The sequence below is a fragment of the Brassica napus genome, chromosome C4, assembly GCF_020379485.1.
Source record: "Brassica napus cultivar Da-Ae chromosome C4, Da-Ae, whole genome shotgun sequence".
Lineage (NCBI taxonomy): Eukaryota > Viridiplantae > Streptophyta > Magnoliopsida > Brassicales > Brassicaceae > Brassica > Brassica napus.
The window spans coordinates 14842412-14857134 of record NC_063447.1 but is presented as its reverse complement, the minus strand read 5'-3'; the positions used below and the strand labels follow the sequence as shown (position 1 = coordinate 14857134).

The 14723-nt window shown below is 35.8% G+C and overlaps 3 protein-coding genes across 4 annotated transcripts; 1 reads left to right on the top strand and 2 right to left on the bottom strand.

Moving 5' to 3' along the window:
* Positions 1–3792: 3792 nt before the first annotated feature.
* LOC106359316 (pentatricopeptide repeat-containing protein At2g30780-like) lies at positions 3793–4423 on the top strand. Its single transcript, XM_013799042.1, has 2 exons — positions 3793–3825; positions 3878–4423. Exons 1-2 carry the CDS (start codon positions 3793–3795, stop codon positions 4421–4423), a joined length of 579 nt encoding a protein of 192 aa, XP_013654496.1.
* An 801-nt stretch (positions 4424–5224) lies between these two features.
* Positions 5225–6495, bottom strand: LOC106374937 (oxygen-evolving enhancer protein 2-1, chloroplastic-like). Its single transcript, XM_013814858.3, has 4 exons — positions 6147–6495; positions 5834–6066; positions 5706–5756; positions 5225–5630 (listed from the first exon to the last, which is right to left on the bottom strand). Exons 1-4 carry the CDS (start codon positions 6388–6390, stop codon positions 5370–5372), a joined length of 789 nt encoding a protein of 262 aa, XP_013670312.1. The 5' UTR covers positions 6391–6495; the 3' UTR covers positions 5225–5369.
* Positions 6496–6640: 145 nt separating this feature from the next.
* LOC106374948 (DExH-box ATP-dependent RNA helicase DExH6-like) lies at positions 6641–12532 on the bottom strand. 2 transcript variants are annotated; one of them, XM_048754296.1, is made up of 10 exons: positions 9606–12532; positions 9374–9418; positions 8980–9081; positions 8836–8894; positions 8607–8732; positions 8329–8381; positions 8084–8117; positions 7825–7914; positions 7585–7737; positions 6641–7482 (listed from the first exon to the last, which is right to left on the bottom strand). In XM_048754296.1, the coding sequence occupies exons 3-10, from the start codon at positions 9047–9049 to the stop codon at positions 6673–6675; spliced, it is 1395 nt and encodes a 464-aa protein (XP_048610253.1). In that variant the 5' UTR covers positions 9050–9081; positions 9374–9418; positions 9606–12532; the 3' UTR covers positions 6641–6672. The 2 variants fall into 2 exon arrangements, with proteins under 2 accessions (XP_048610253.1, XP_022557492.2); XM_022701771.2 differs by lacking the exon at positions 9606–12532 and having other exon boundaries at positions 9374–9596.
* Positions 12533–14723: the final 2191 nt, after the last annotated feature.

Sequence of the window (14723 nt, the reverse complement as noted above, 5' to 3'; positions counted from 1 at the left end):
AGGCTTTGATCACACGATACCTCTGAAAGCTGGAGCAAACCCTGTGAACCTCAGACCCTACCGATAATCCTCTCTACAGAAGGACACCATTGATGACCTGCTAAAAGACATGTTAAAGCAAGGAATCATACAATGCAGCTCGAGTCCGTACGCATCACCTATTGTTCTGGTGAAGGAAAAAGATGGGGGCTGGCGTCTCTGCGTCGATTACAGAGGTCTCAATGCGCAGACTGTTAAGGACAAATACCCAATACCCCTGCTAGAAGACCTTCTTGATGAACTCGGTGGAGCAGTCTACTTCTCTAAACTCGACCTCCGCGCTGGATTTCACCAATTGAGAATGTCTCCTGAAGACGTGTTCAAAACTGCCTTTAAGTCTCATGCTGGCCACTACGAATACCTGGTCATGCCCTTTGGTCTCTCTAATGCACCGTGCACATTCCAAAGCCTCATGAACCACGTTTTCCAAGACATCTCAAGGAAGTTTCTTCTGGTGTTCTTTGACGACATCCTAGTTTACAGTCCAGACTGGGAAACTCATCTGATTCACTTGCAAGAAGTGTTCTCCATCTAACGCCAACAGCAGCTCTATCTGAAAGCTTCAAAGTGCACTTTTGGAGCCACAAAGATTGAGTACTTGGGGCACTTCATTGAGGCAAAAGGAGTGAGCACTGACCCTGCTAAAGTAGACTCTATCACGCGCTGGCCCATTCCCACAACCACGAAACAGTTGCGAAGTTTCCTTGGCTTCGCTAACTACTACAGACGCTTTATCAAGGCCTACAGCATAATCTCACGTCCCCTCACCATAATCCTCCAAAAAGATGGGTTCATTTGGGGTCCTGAAGCCAGAAATGCATTTGGAAACCTCAAGACATCCCTCAGTTCAGCCTCTGTTCTCGCTCTGCTTGACTTCAACAAAACCTTTATTGTGGAGACAGATGCTTGCAACACAGGTATTGGTGCAATGCTTATGCAAGACGGTCACCCAATACGCTATATCAGTCGTGCCTTGGGTCCAAGATAACAAGCCCTCTCAGTCTACGAGAAGGAATTAATGGCAGTAGTCTACGCTGTTCAAACTTGGAGCGCATATCTTGTACACCGTCCTTTCATCATCAAAACAGACCAAAAAAGTCTCAAATACATGGTGGAGAAGAAAGCCACTACTCCTTTTCAGCACATGTGGCTCTCTAAGCTAATGGGATATGATTTTGAGGTGCAGTACAAGCTGGGGAAAGAAAACGTTGCTGCAGATGCCTTATCTTGGGTCTCAGGTTCCCAACTACTCCACATCTCGCTATCTCAAGCTCAGCAAGGGTTCTTCGATTCCCTGAAGCTTCTATGGCAGACAGATTCTCATCTCTCCAAGCTGATCACGGAGTTGAAAGCCAACAAGCTATCTCACCCTCAGTACACTTACATCAACGAAGAATTGCGAAGAAAAGGGAAGCTAGTTGTTGGGAATGATGTGGAGATCAAAACTCACATCTTCAAATGGCTGCATGAGTCCGCTGTTGGAGGTCACTCAGGAAGAGACGCAACTCTCCACAGGATCAAATCACTATTTTTCTGGCCAAAGATGTCTCTGGAGGTTAAGAACTATGTGAGAAACTGCAGCGTTTGTCAGAAAAATAAGTATGAGAATGTGGCTAAACCTGGTCTGCTGCATCCTCTACCGGTACGGCAAGGTGTTTGGGAATCAGTCAGTATGGACTTCATTGAAGGACTCCCTCCTTCCTCTGGAAAACACTGCATTCTAGTGGTCATCGACCGGCTCAGTAAGAATGCACACTTCATCCCTCTTTCTCACCCCTACACTGCAATCGAAGTTGCTCAAGCTTACTTAGACAACATCTTCAAGTTACACGGTTTTCCGAAAGATATTGTGAGTGACAGAGACCCTACGTTCCTAAGTGAAGTGTGGAAGGAACTGTTCAGGGTACACGGTGTCGACCTGCGATACTCAACGGCCTATCACCCTCAAACAGATGGGCAGACTGAGGTCACAAACAAGACTCTAGAGACCTACTTGAGGTGCATGACAGCTGAGACACCGCAGACTTGGAGCAAATGGCTTCCTTTAGCGGAATGGTAGTACAATACAACTTATCACTCCGCCATCAGAAGCACACCTTTCGAGATTGTTTACGGTCAACCACCTCCTCTACACCTTTCTTACATGCCTGGTGAAAGCGCTTCTACACTAGTTGACAGAAGCCTATGTAAGAGAGAGGAGGTGATCTCGATGCTCAAGTTTCACCTACCGAGGGCTCAAAACCGAAACAAGCAAGTTGCTGATTCATACAGATCACATAGGACGTTTGTTGTGGGCAACTATGTGTATCTCAAGCTCCAACCTTACTGTCAAAACACAATAAAGAAAATGAAGATTCCACACAAGCTATCTCCTCGCTACTATGGCCCCTTCAAGGTCAGTGACATGGTAGGCTCCGCAGCTTATCGCTTGGAACTCCCGCCTGAAGCTGCTGTTCATAATGTGTTTCATGTAAGCCAGCTCAAGCTTTTCCCCAACCCACCAACCTCATCACCCACAGTACCGCAGTTCTGGTCTGATCTGGGAACATCTAAAGAACCCGAGGTGATTTTGGAAACAAAGATGGCAAAACGTCGCAACTTGGCTGTTACTAAAGTCTTGGTGCAGTGGAAAGGAGAGCGACCAGAGGATGCAACATGGGAGTTCTACAAGGACTTCATTGCCAAGTATCCTAATTTTCATCCTTGAGGACAAGGATGATCTTGAGCAAGGGGGTACTGTGACAGCATTTACCTTCTTTAGTCACCTATCTTTACTTTCAGTTTATTACTGCAAGTCTAATAAGGTTATTCCCAGTCATGGGTTGCATCCCGGTTACAGATCACTTGTTTAGACCGTTAACATCTTTCCTCTATTTGTACAGCTTTGGCATTTTGCTAGAATCATCAATCATTATCAAAACTTATCTTCTTCCTAAACTCTCTCTCTATCTTGTGCATACGCCATTAACGTCGTATTGCTTTGGTCATAACCTTTGCTGTCTCAGTTTTGGATCAAAAAGGACATTTTTTACTTACAAGTTATCGTGATAGAGCTGGCACCGTCGAGCTTATGGATCAGCTCTTCTCTCTTCCTTACCTGGCTCTTCAGGTAATAAACTTCGAATCTTTCAATCTTGTTTCTTGATTAGATTGATCTAGGAATCTAAGTTTGGTTCTTTTCATTAGGTTATGATGTTATGTCAATGTGTTCTTGAGTTGCTTCAGGTCTTAGAGTGGAGGAGAAGACAGTTAGATTGGTGTATCCCTTTGACATCGGAGGAGTATGCAAAAGGAATCAAAATCGCGGGTCGAGCCAGGGACATAAGCTTTGCAGTCTCTCTTTTCAACGAGGCGGGTAAGAAACGAAGCCAGACAGCTCCAATTTACAACGCTTTGATGAGTGCTTACATGTACAACGGCCTCGCCGAGGAGTGTCAGTCAGTCTTTATAGACTTCATCAGGCAAACACATTGTGCTCCGACCGTTGGGACTTATAATATTCTGATATCTGTCTATGGAAGGCTTCTGATGGTAAAGAACATGGAAACGAAAGCTTTCGAAGAGATGCGGAAACGAAAGCTTTCTCTGAGTTCAAGCACTTATAACTGTCTGCTTGCTGGCTATGTGACTGCCTGGGAATGGGATAAAATGGAAGCTACGTTTAGAGAAATAAAGACTGGTTCAGTTTAGCCTGACACCGAAACGTATCTGCTAATGCTTCGCGGGTATGCGAACTCAGGGGAGTTGAGTAAGATGGAGGAAACGTATGAATCGGTTAAGGATCAGGTTGGTGTAGACAGAAGTCCTTTGGTTAGAGCCACGATATGTGTATTGTAAGAAAGCTGTCGAGGGTAGAGTCGAAAAGATTGAGAGTTTGTTGAGTCTTCTCTCTGGGGAGGAGGAGTATTATCCTTGGTTGAATGTGCTTTTGATTCGGCTCTATGTTCAAGAAGACATTCTGGAATCTATGGAGAGGAGAATCGACGAAGCGTTCGAGCGTAACACGTGTGTTAATAAGTCCAGTATCATGCGGGCAATCACTGCAGCTTACTTCAGGTGTAATGAAGTTGACAGTCTCGTTAAATTTGTTAAGCGTGCTGAGTCTGCTGGGTGGAAGCTATGCAGATCTCTCTACCACTGTAAGATAATGATGTATGGGTCGCAAAAACGCTTTGAAGAGATGGAAGGTGCTGTGAATGAGATGGGAGAGAGTAATTATGGGATTGTGACTAAAACGTTTGCGATTATGTGTAAGGCTTATAAAAGTCTTGGAATGGAGTCAAATGCTGAGAAAGTGATGGGAAAGATGCTGAAACATGGGTATCTATGTGCTCCAAAAACAAGTTTAACTCAAGCGAGTTTAGATGAACCTCAACTTGCGTAAAGAATACCGTTGTTTTGGTTTGTTCAGCGTCATTATCGAAGTGTGAGCACTGGCCATACAGAGGATCAGAAGGTTAGTGCTGTTTTTACCTTTGCATAGATGGTGACATATACCATGGCGTTGTGCTTAGCGTTTTGTTTGTTTTATTCGGTATATCAGGCTGTGCCCCATGAGCGTTGCTAATGAGATGCGGGCTAGGCTTCCAAATCTGTCATCTGCGTTTTAGGATGAGACTAGAGCACATTTTCCCCCCATCATGACTGCCTTGGTCATCATTATCTTGCGATAGTTGTTCATGTTGCCTGCAAGAGTTTCAAGTTTGAACATGTTGGTGGATGAGAACCTCATTAAAGCAAAATCTCTGGAGCTATGAAGAACAGGGTCTGCATTGTGTTTATTTGATTGCCTGTGTAACAGCTGATAGATAGGAAGAACTAGGCGTTTTGTTCTCCTTGAGAAACTGAAGGCTCTGCCAAGTGAAGTTATTTACCTTGAAAACCTGATAGACGTTGCAGCATGTTTCTCTTTGTACCAACATTCAACACTCTCAGATTAACATCTTCTCTGTTGTTTTGCCTTGCGCTCTGTTTGTAATTTAGAGGAAAACAGAGAGAGGTCAACTACAACGATGTTTCAGTATAGAGGGAACCTCATATCTAATTGCAAAATATTCAGTTCTTTTGATGAATAAGCCATTAAGCTTTTTGGTCTTTTAAAAGCTGTGGTAAACCTGTTCATTAGAGTTATTTGTTTCTTTGCATTTTACTTAGTCTATCATGACACAATGAAAAGTTCTGCCAGTAAAAGAAAAACGAAAGCTTTAGCACACTAGTCTTTTAAAATGCTTGTTTTGTTTTCTTGATCCATTTTTTATACATGAGACGATGGAGAAGAAGACAACAAAATAACAGAACATTCCAGTAATATGTTTTGGATATAGTTAGTTTCATGCGACACTGAAGGAAGTAGCAGCATTCTCGACGAACTTCCTAGCTCCTTTAAACCACCTCTTGTCTCCTGCTTGTGCTTTACATATGTAAAGCTTTCCACCATTCACAGTAGCTGTGATAAGTTGATGCTTCCCACCTTCATCTCCATCAGCTGTTCTTGTCAAAACCGACAAGTAATAGTACTTCTTCCCACCAACCTCTTGTGTAGACGTCTCCAGAATGTTCGCAGTTGCTACTGCATTTGCATCAAACCCTCCCTACAAATAGATCAGTAACATCAGCTTTGATCTTTCTCTTCTTGTTTACTAACTCGATGATGCAAGGGAAGTTACCTCAGAGGCGGTCTCGCCGAAGTAAGCTTGCTTTCCAAGGAGATAACTGACCTGCAGAAATCAGAAACAGTATCATCAAGTTGTGGCAACTCTCATATTGATTGAACTTTAATGCTGTAAGGAGAAACCTGAGAAAGGAACTGTTCAGGAGAACCGTAATCAGCAATGGTTTTCTTGTCTGTAGGAGTGATCATCACAGAGACGTTACTGGTGGCATCAAAGTTGTCTTCATACCTTAGGACTTGTCCTGGATACTCAACTTCTTTGCTTGGGTTCCACTTTGATGGGATCTCTATTTTGAATCCTTCTCCATTGTACGGCATGAAGTCTGTGTTCTTCTTTGGCTTACCAAATACATTTGCTGCAAAACGTTTCAAGATTTTCATTGATATGATCGAGATGTGTAGAGAGAAAGAAGGGTGTTTTAGTTGAGGATCGTACCGGCTTCACCATAGGCAGCATCAGCAGGAGAGACTTTGGATCCAACCGCGGCAGCACCTACGAGGAAGGTGAGGGCAAGACGACGGGAGACGGCGGAGTTAACGTCTTCTTGAACCTGTTGAGCTCTGCATACTACATGGACGGGTCTTGAGAAGGACATGTGACGAAGGGACGAAGGGAAGGAAGGTGACCGTTCGGTGGAGGAAAGTGCACTCTGGTGCAAGAAGCATGCGCTGTAAGCCATTCTCTTTCTTGTTTTAACCTGGAGAAGAGCCGAGACCAAAGTAATGAAAGTGCTTTTAAAGTACAGAGTTGATGTCTAGAGTGTTCAATGTTCATTGGCTGCTTTTGGATTTTGTGGCGTCTTCTGTGTTGATGTTGCGATAAGGTTGTATACTTGGATAGATGCCTCATCACGACACGTGGCCATGTTGAATTTATATGCTGTTGTGATACATAAATGAAACTGCTAGAAACAACAACGCTCTAGAAACTGTCGCAACATGAAACCGTGTAAAAGCGCGGTTCATGATATACTTATAAAGTTATTAGTCCCAAGGACCCACCAAAAAAAATGGAGGAGCCATCCAACATAGATTGGTTTATACATAAACTTATCTGCCTCCATGGGACCAAAAACAATAACCCTTGGCTCTTCATGCATTTCCCTTCTGGTCTCCCGTTGCATTTTAAGATCAATCTTTGGAACATACACGCTTTTCTTCTTACCGGAATCCGAGGTGTTGCCTGACCTTGTCTTGGTTTTCTTGATGTTTTGATGCTTAGCCATCGATATAGCAGCTTTTCTTGGTGCTGTGTTTGGTTGCTGATTCCCACCAACATGATCAGAAGCCATGTTATCTTTCTTGTTACCCGAGACCAAACTGTTGGGTGATTTATGTTTCGGTTGCTTAGTGGTAGTTGCAGCGTCATGTTGGTGAATCCCATTGGTCTGACTAACAAACACTTTCTCTTTCTTCTTACCCGGATCAGCATTGTTGGCTGATTTGGGCTTTCTCTGATTATTGTTTTGCTGCCTAGGCATCGATGAAGCTTCTGCTGGAGACGTGTTGAAGCTATGCTGACGGTTCCTATTCCTCTGTGGAGAAGAAGGCTTGTTTTCTTTCAGACTCAGAGACCAAAAGAGAGAGTTAAGGAAAGAGTTTGGTTTCTCTTCCCAACCACCAGTTTCATACATCTCAGTCCTTGAATGTTTTGACCCCATAGACTCCGGTGGAGATGAAACTCCCACATGACCATCATATGAGAGAATGCAAGCTATTGCATGCATAGAAGCTCCAAGATGAGGCGGCAAATTTTCCCGTGGATGTCTTACCTATAATATGCCAATGAACGGTTGGATATTCAAATCAAATCAAATAACAAAACCATTCAAGTATGTCGTAGTTTTAAAGCCTAATTTGGATTATAAACTCACTTTGAACAAGATGGATGCTTCATCTAAAGCAAGTTTAGCTTCAACAGTCAAATCAAGCTTCTGGTCGGGTATACTCATGTTGGTAGAGCATAGATGGTTATCTCCACCTGGTTTCAGAATAGAGAGCACATCCTCCAAATATAGGGATCTCACCTGTAGACACAAAGCAAGGAGATTTAACTTGGGCACAACATAATTGCCAGGTTTGAGAAAGAGGGAAATAGATAAATAGAAATTAACTGGATGTGTGAATCCAGGGACACGGACAACAGGGCAACCTCCAAAATATCCCGAAAATCTCTCAGCATCAAGCGTAGCACTCATTAGAATCTGTTGGTCCAAAATATTTTCAAAAAAATCAGCTAAATAATACTGCAGTAAGGCAAAATTAGGTGACCTTTACCAGGCCATGTATACAACTTTTTCGGAGTTCCTTTATTCTCTTGTTATAAGTGTACCATAGCAGTGAAACAAAAGAAGAACATAGAGCTTAACTAACCAGACGGAGATGAGGATTTGATGGAAGCAAGTCCCTGCAAATGAAAAAGAAAAAGCATTGGAAATTAGTTTGAATTTTTTCATCCACTAAAAGAAAATGAAATAGTATCTTTTGATCATGGCTTGTATCTTTCAAAGCACATGTACACCAGTATGGTATATGAATTGCAGTGGGCAAGAAATGAACAATAGCCTTAAAGTCAGTTTCTTAGGTCACGGAGATTGACTTGTTTAGTAAACATCTACCTTATAATTGCCAACATGAAATCGGAGTAGCAATCCCTTTCATGGATTTCATCCTACAAAGGAACATTCAGGTTACTGATTAATGTAGACAGCCAAAGAATCAAATTAAAAGACAAGACACAGAGTTGAGATTCTGAGATGACAAACAATAACAATTTCATTTTATATTTTCAAACAGTTTAACTTTCCGATGAACCCCGACACATATGACATAGAGCAAATGAAACACATCCTTAATCTACATATGATAGTGGATGATATAAGAAGATCTCAAGTACCACAATGATGTGAGTTATGTCGGAGACATAGCTAACAGAGCCTTTTCCTACAAGCACCCTCAGGAGAATGCCATTGGTGCAGAAAACAACTGATGAGTGCCTTCCACCTTTGCTCTGCAACCGCACCTGAAATTGCAATACAAAGTTAATGGGAATACTTCTCTACAACACCGAAACGCATCCACTTTTCATGTACAAACCCAAATGTCAAACTACAATAAATACTTACCTTGTAACCAATGTTGTCTCCAATGCTTTCACCTCTTTCGCAGGATATTCTTTCAGAAACTTCAAGATAGTAATGAAAAAACATTAAGCAAGAGGTTTGTAGATTAAACAAAAATTATCAAAAGATCAACGAGAATATATCAACCTGACATGGCGGAGATACGACGAGGTTGGGTGCAAACAATTTTGCAAGTTTCTCTTTTGGTTGAGCACATATGGTCTAAAGCATATTGAGTAATTGAGGCACCTAAAACATTAACAAATAACAACAGAGGCACTTGAGAAACCTCAACTATGAAACATTGAGGGTAAATCAAAAGGAATTTTTTTTACAGCTATTGGGTAATATCACATCCCAGACTCACATTGAGCAAAACCTTAAAACTCAAAATATTTTCTCCAATACTTAAAGATGCATATTTATGTATCCCTGGACAAGAAAGTTGATAGCCTGACCCTCAGCCCAGGGGGTGATTAACTAAAATATTAAAGGCTATGGTTCTACTACTTAGCTACAAGAGACAAAGAGTAACAATCACCTGAGTAGTTTTCCTGCAACCAGTTTCACCAGAGATGAGAATAACCTGCAAATAGAATAAGAATTTCACCATATTCATACAAGTTATATCTCAAATTCTGAGGTAGAAAAACAAATAACCGTTGGAATTCATACTGGTTTATAACAATTTATAAATCAACCTACGAATTCAATTTGCCTACAATCTCATGTCAATACTGAAATAAATCTAGATCTTAGAATCTTGAATATACCTGGAAATTTTGCAGCGGAACAATAAATAAAACAACCAAGGTTTCAAGCACTCCAAACATCGTGCCTCTACCGGTATTCACACGCACACAGACTAGATCGGAACGGGATGCTAGTGCCCCAGGATCTTCTCAACGAACAATTCGTCTCCTTTGATTTAATATTTAGGTTACGGCCAAACTGAAACATCAAAGCAACACCTTGTGTCATATAATGCACGTACAATAACCTAATTAAATTAAAGGTTAATGGGCTCAGCCCAATTTAAGAAGTGATTACATTAATCATTCTTCTCATATATGTTCTTCTCATATATGTGCAGACGAGCATAACACATATATATATATACATATAACATTTTATATTGTATATAATCTCCTCCTATATATTAATTGAAAAATCACTTTAGTGATTTCTACTGAGGTGCACTCATATAGAGAGTTTGAAAAGAATCTTTATAATTTCATTGGTTAATGATTTTTTTTTTCTATTTATTTTAATAAAATCTAAAAAATGTAATCTTAAAACCAATTTATGTTAGTTGCCAAAAAAAATTTATAATCTTATGAATAATTATTTATAGTAACTAATGGTAGCAATTATAGAAATTCTATATAATATCTCATCATTTATTTTTTTTCATTAATAATTTTTTTATAAATTATATAAAGCTTGTCGTTAAAAAAAAGTTAATAAAATTAATATACTAGCTTTACTTTTCTATTATAGACATGCGTAAAAAGTTTTATTTTCCTATATGAGTCATAATATACATATATAAAACATATAATTTTAATAAAAAATATTATAATAAATATTTATGCATCATATAACGAGCTTATAAATTATTTACATTAGTTTAAAATCATCTGTGGTAATTGATATATATTTTGCAAGAAATGAAAGTCATTTATATTGATTCATTTCTAATGGTCTGTAAAAAATATATAATAATTTATAATTGTATAAAAAATTAGTAATCATTTTAAGGTTTTAAATTATCAATAATGATTAGTATCATTAACAAGAGTTTACAAATCAATATAGAAATATCTATTAAAAATGTTACAAAGATTTATAAAACCATTTATCATGAAGAATTTCTCATCAGTAATAGGAGTTTAGAAAACATTTATGAAGGTTAACAGATTTGTAACTTACTGAAAATTAAATCCCCCTATATATTAATTGAAAAGTCACTTAAGTGATTTCTGCTAACGTGTCGTTCATAAGAGAACTTTCTAATTAATTGTTATAAGGTTTTTAATTTTTTTATTTATTTAATTAAAGTTTTTAAAAGGAAACTAACCATTGAATTACCTAATCTAATATATGTTTTCATGCATACAATTAAATATCTTAAATAAAGATGAATTAATATAATTTATTTATGGAAACAATTAAATATCATAGATTACATTATATAAATTGATAATATACATTTAGAAACATATGATACTACAAAAACAATTAGAAAATGGTTTTTAATATATTTATATTTATAGTGAATACAATAAATCAAAGATTCCAGAAAAGTAATTAATGTAAACCTAATAATAATAAGTAAACTCACTCATTCACTCTATATATGTATATATATATATTCAAAAACGTATCAAATGAATGCAAAACAGTCAAATATATAATTTTTTTAAAAAATTCATCATTTTCCAATGACAATGAGTTATAATAGATAAGTTATCACTTTTAAAAATGATTAAAATATTTTTATATTTAAAAGATCCTCCTATATATTAATTGAGAAGTCTACTGACGTGCCATTCATACAAGCATTTAGAAAAAAATCTTATAATTTTATTGGTCAATAATTTTTAGTTTTTATTTATTTAAATCATTTTATATATTAATTGAGTAGTCACTTTAGTGATTTCTGCTGAGGTGTCACTCATATAGAGAGTTTAAAAAGAATTCTTATAATTTCATTGGTCTATGATTTTTGGTTTCTATTTATTTTAATCAAATCTAAAAAAGGAAATCCTAAAACCAATTAATGTTAGTTGCCAATTTTTTTTTATAATCTTATGAATAATTATTTATAGTAAATAATGGTAGCAATTATAGAAATTTTATATAATACCTCATCATTTATTTTTTTCACTAATAATTTATTTATAAATTATATGAAGCAAGTCGTTAAAAAAAGTTAATAAAACTAATATATTAGCTTTACTTTTATATTATAAATTCATAGACACGCGTAAAAAGTTTTATTTTCCTATATAAGTCATAATATACATATATAAAACATGTAATTTTAATAAAAAAATTATAATAACCATTTATGCATCATATAACGAGCTTATAAATTATTTACATTAGTTTAAAATCATCTGTGGTGATTGATATATATTTTGAAAAAAATTAAAGTCATTTATATTGATTCATTTCTAATGGTCTATAAAAGATATATAATAATTTCTAATTATATAAGAAATTTGGTAATCATTTTACGGTGTTAAATTATCAATAATGATTAGTATCATTAACTAGAGTTTACAAATCAATATAGAAATATCTATTAAAGATGTTACAAAGATTTATAAAACCATTTATCATGAAGAATTACTCATCATTAATAGGAGCTTAGAAAACATTTATGAAGGTTAACAGATTTGTAACTTATTTAAAATTAAATATCAAATAATCATAAGAATAATTTATAAAATTCTTAAATCAGTTTTAAGTTTATAAATTAATAGATAATAAATTATTTTCTTGAGTTATAAAACCATGTATTAAGATTTATGAAACTATTTATCATGATTTTAAAACTTCTGAAATATAATGGGAAATTGCCAAAAATACCATTTTCAAAGTACCACTTTCTATGTTTACACTAACCACTTTTGCCCCCATTTTTAATGAAGGGTAAAAGACATTTATAACCCTTTGATTAACTTTGACAAAAAAAAACTTATGATTAACTAATCTAAACTTAAAACATCACTCTAAACCCTAAATCATCAACTCTAAACCCTAAACCATAAAACATAAACTCTAAATCCTAAACCCCGAAACATCAACTCTAAACCCTAAACCCTAAACCTTCAAATCAAAACCCTAAAACATCAACTCTAAACCCTAAATGTAAACCCTAAACCCTAAATCTGAACTTAAAACATCAAATTTAAACCCTAAATCATCAACTCTAAACCCTAAACCATGAAACATCAACTCTAAACCCCGTAACATCAACTCTAAACCTTAAACCCTAAATCGTCAAACCTAAACCCTAAAACATCAACTCTAAACCCTAAACGTAAACCCTAAACCCTATATTTTCTGAAATTCAAACCCTAAACCCTAAAACTCTAAACCTTCAAATCTAAACCCATAAACATAAACTCTAGGGTTTTAGGGTTTAGGGTTTAGAGTTTACCTTTTAGGGTTTAGGGTTTAGTGTTGATGGTTTAGGGTTTAGAGTTGAAGATTAGGGTTTAGGGTTTAGAGTTGATGTTTCAGGGTTTAGGGTTCGTATTTCAAAAAAAATAGGGTTTAGGATTGATGGTTTAGGGTTCTTATTTCAAAAAAGAAAGGGTTTAGGATTGGTTGTTTAGGGTTTAGAGTTGAGTTTTAGGGTTTAGGGTTTGAATTTTGAAATAGTATAATTCGAAAAAAAACTAAAAAACTATTTTTTATTTTTTTAGATTTTTATTTATTTAAATATTTATTTATTATATATATAAAAAACAATGACATAAGAGTCTTTTGCCACTTAATGAAAAATGTATTTTTGAAAATGTTCCTTAAATGGTGGTAAAAATGAAAATTGGTAAACATATAATTTCCCCAAATATAATCCATAAAATTTGAAAATATTTTATAGATTATTTATAGTTGTATAGTTTCCTTTATAAGAGGTTAGGTTATAAACACTTTTTCAAATCAGAATCAAACGCAAAATACTATTTTGTTCACAAGTTCATTATTTTCAAAACGATTTTTTTGATTTCATATAAAAGTAAAATAACCACAAAAATTAGAACAGTCATAAAACAATCCAAAGAGTACTATGAATAAAAGTATATTCCTAAATTTCTGAAACTTTATATATTCTTAATTTTTAATTAATGTTTTGACAACTTCTTAATTTTTTATTAAATTAATATAATTTACATATATATACTTATGTTTCTTTTTAATAATTTTTGTTTTTTATACTTTACTTGCAAGCGTGAATCTATTTGTCACATAAGTTCATGTTTTTGGATTTTAATAATTTTTATGGGCGAAAAATTTGATCTACAAACCAATTAAACTATATATATGTTCTAACGATAATGTTATAAAATAATTTAATGAAATATTGTTTGTTAAAGATGTAAAAATCTAACTATAAATACTACATAAATCATATTTAAGAATTCTAAAAGGTATTAATTAATAAAATATGTTTATTAAAAAATCACCTACCAAAATTTTACTTTCAGTTTTAAAGTATTAAAATATATTATTGCAGATCAAAGACATATATTATATTATATTAAAATTTTAAAATTATATGTACCCGCAAAATTTGCAGGCAACCACCTAGTATTACTTTAAACCTTAAATATTATTGATCTAGTCTGCTTAGGTATGTAACATTTTAGGATCATATAATATTAGTAACATATTCTTAACCCATAGATTATAAGCGATTTCTAGCAAAACAGTATAACCACCTAATTTTATATGATTGTCAAACCTTGACGTTGCGACTTTAACAAGAGTAAGTACAAATGATTTTAGGACATTCTCAACAATCTCCCACTTGTACTAGAATCATCTATTTTTATAATCCCTTTGTCTCTATATCTCGATCTCAGCATAAAGCAAGAGCTAGTGTCATCCTTATTAAGCTAGATCACGTTTATCAAACTCCGATTTATACTGATCAAACAAACGACTGACATTCACCTCGTTTGAGCATGGCCATGCATTTCTCAGTATCAAATCTTTGATAGGCCCAGAGATATTTATCTCCCGTTATATGGGAGGTACAAATCCCATCTTGTTTCATCCCTATTATTTACAAACTTGATAGAACACCTAATCAATGCCTTTGTAATCACCCGTGACGACTGACGTTTGACAAGGTCAAAGTGAACTAATCCATA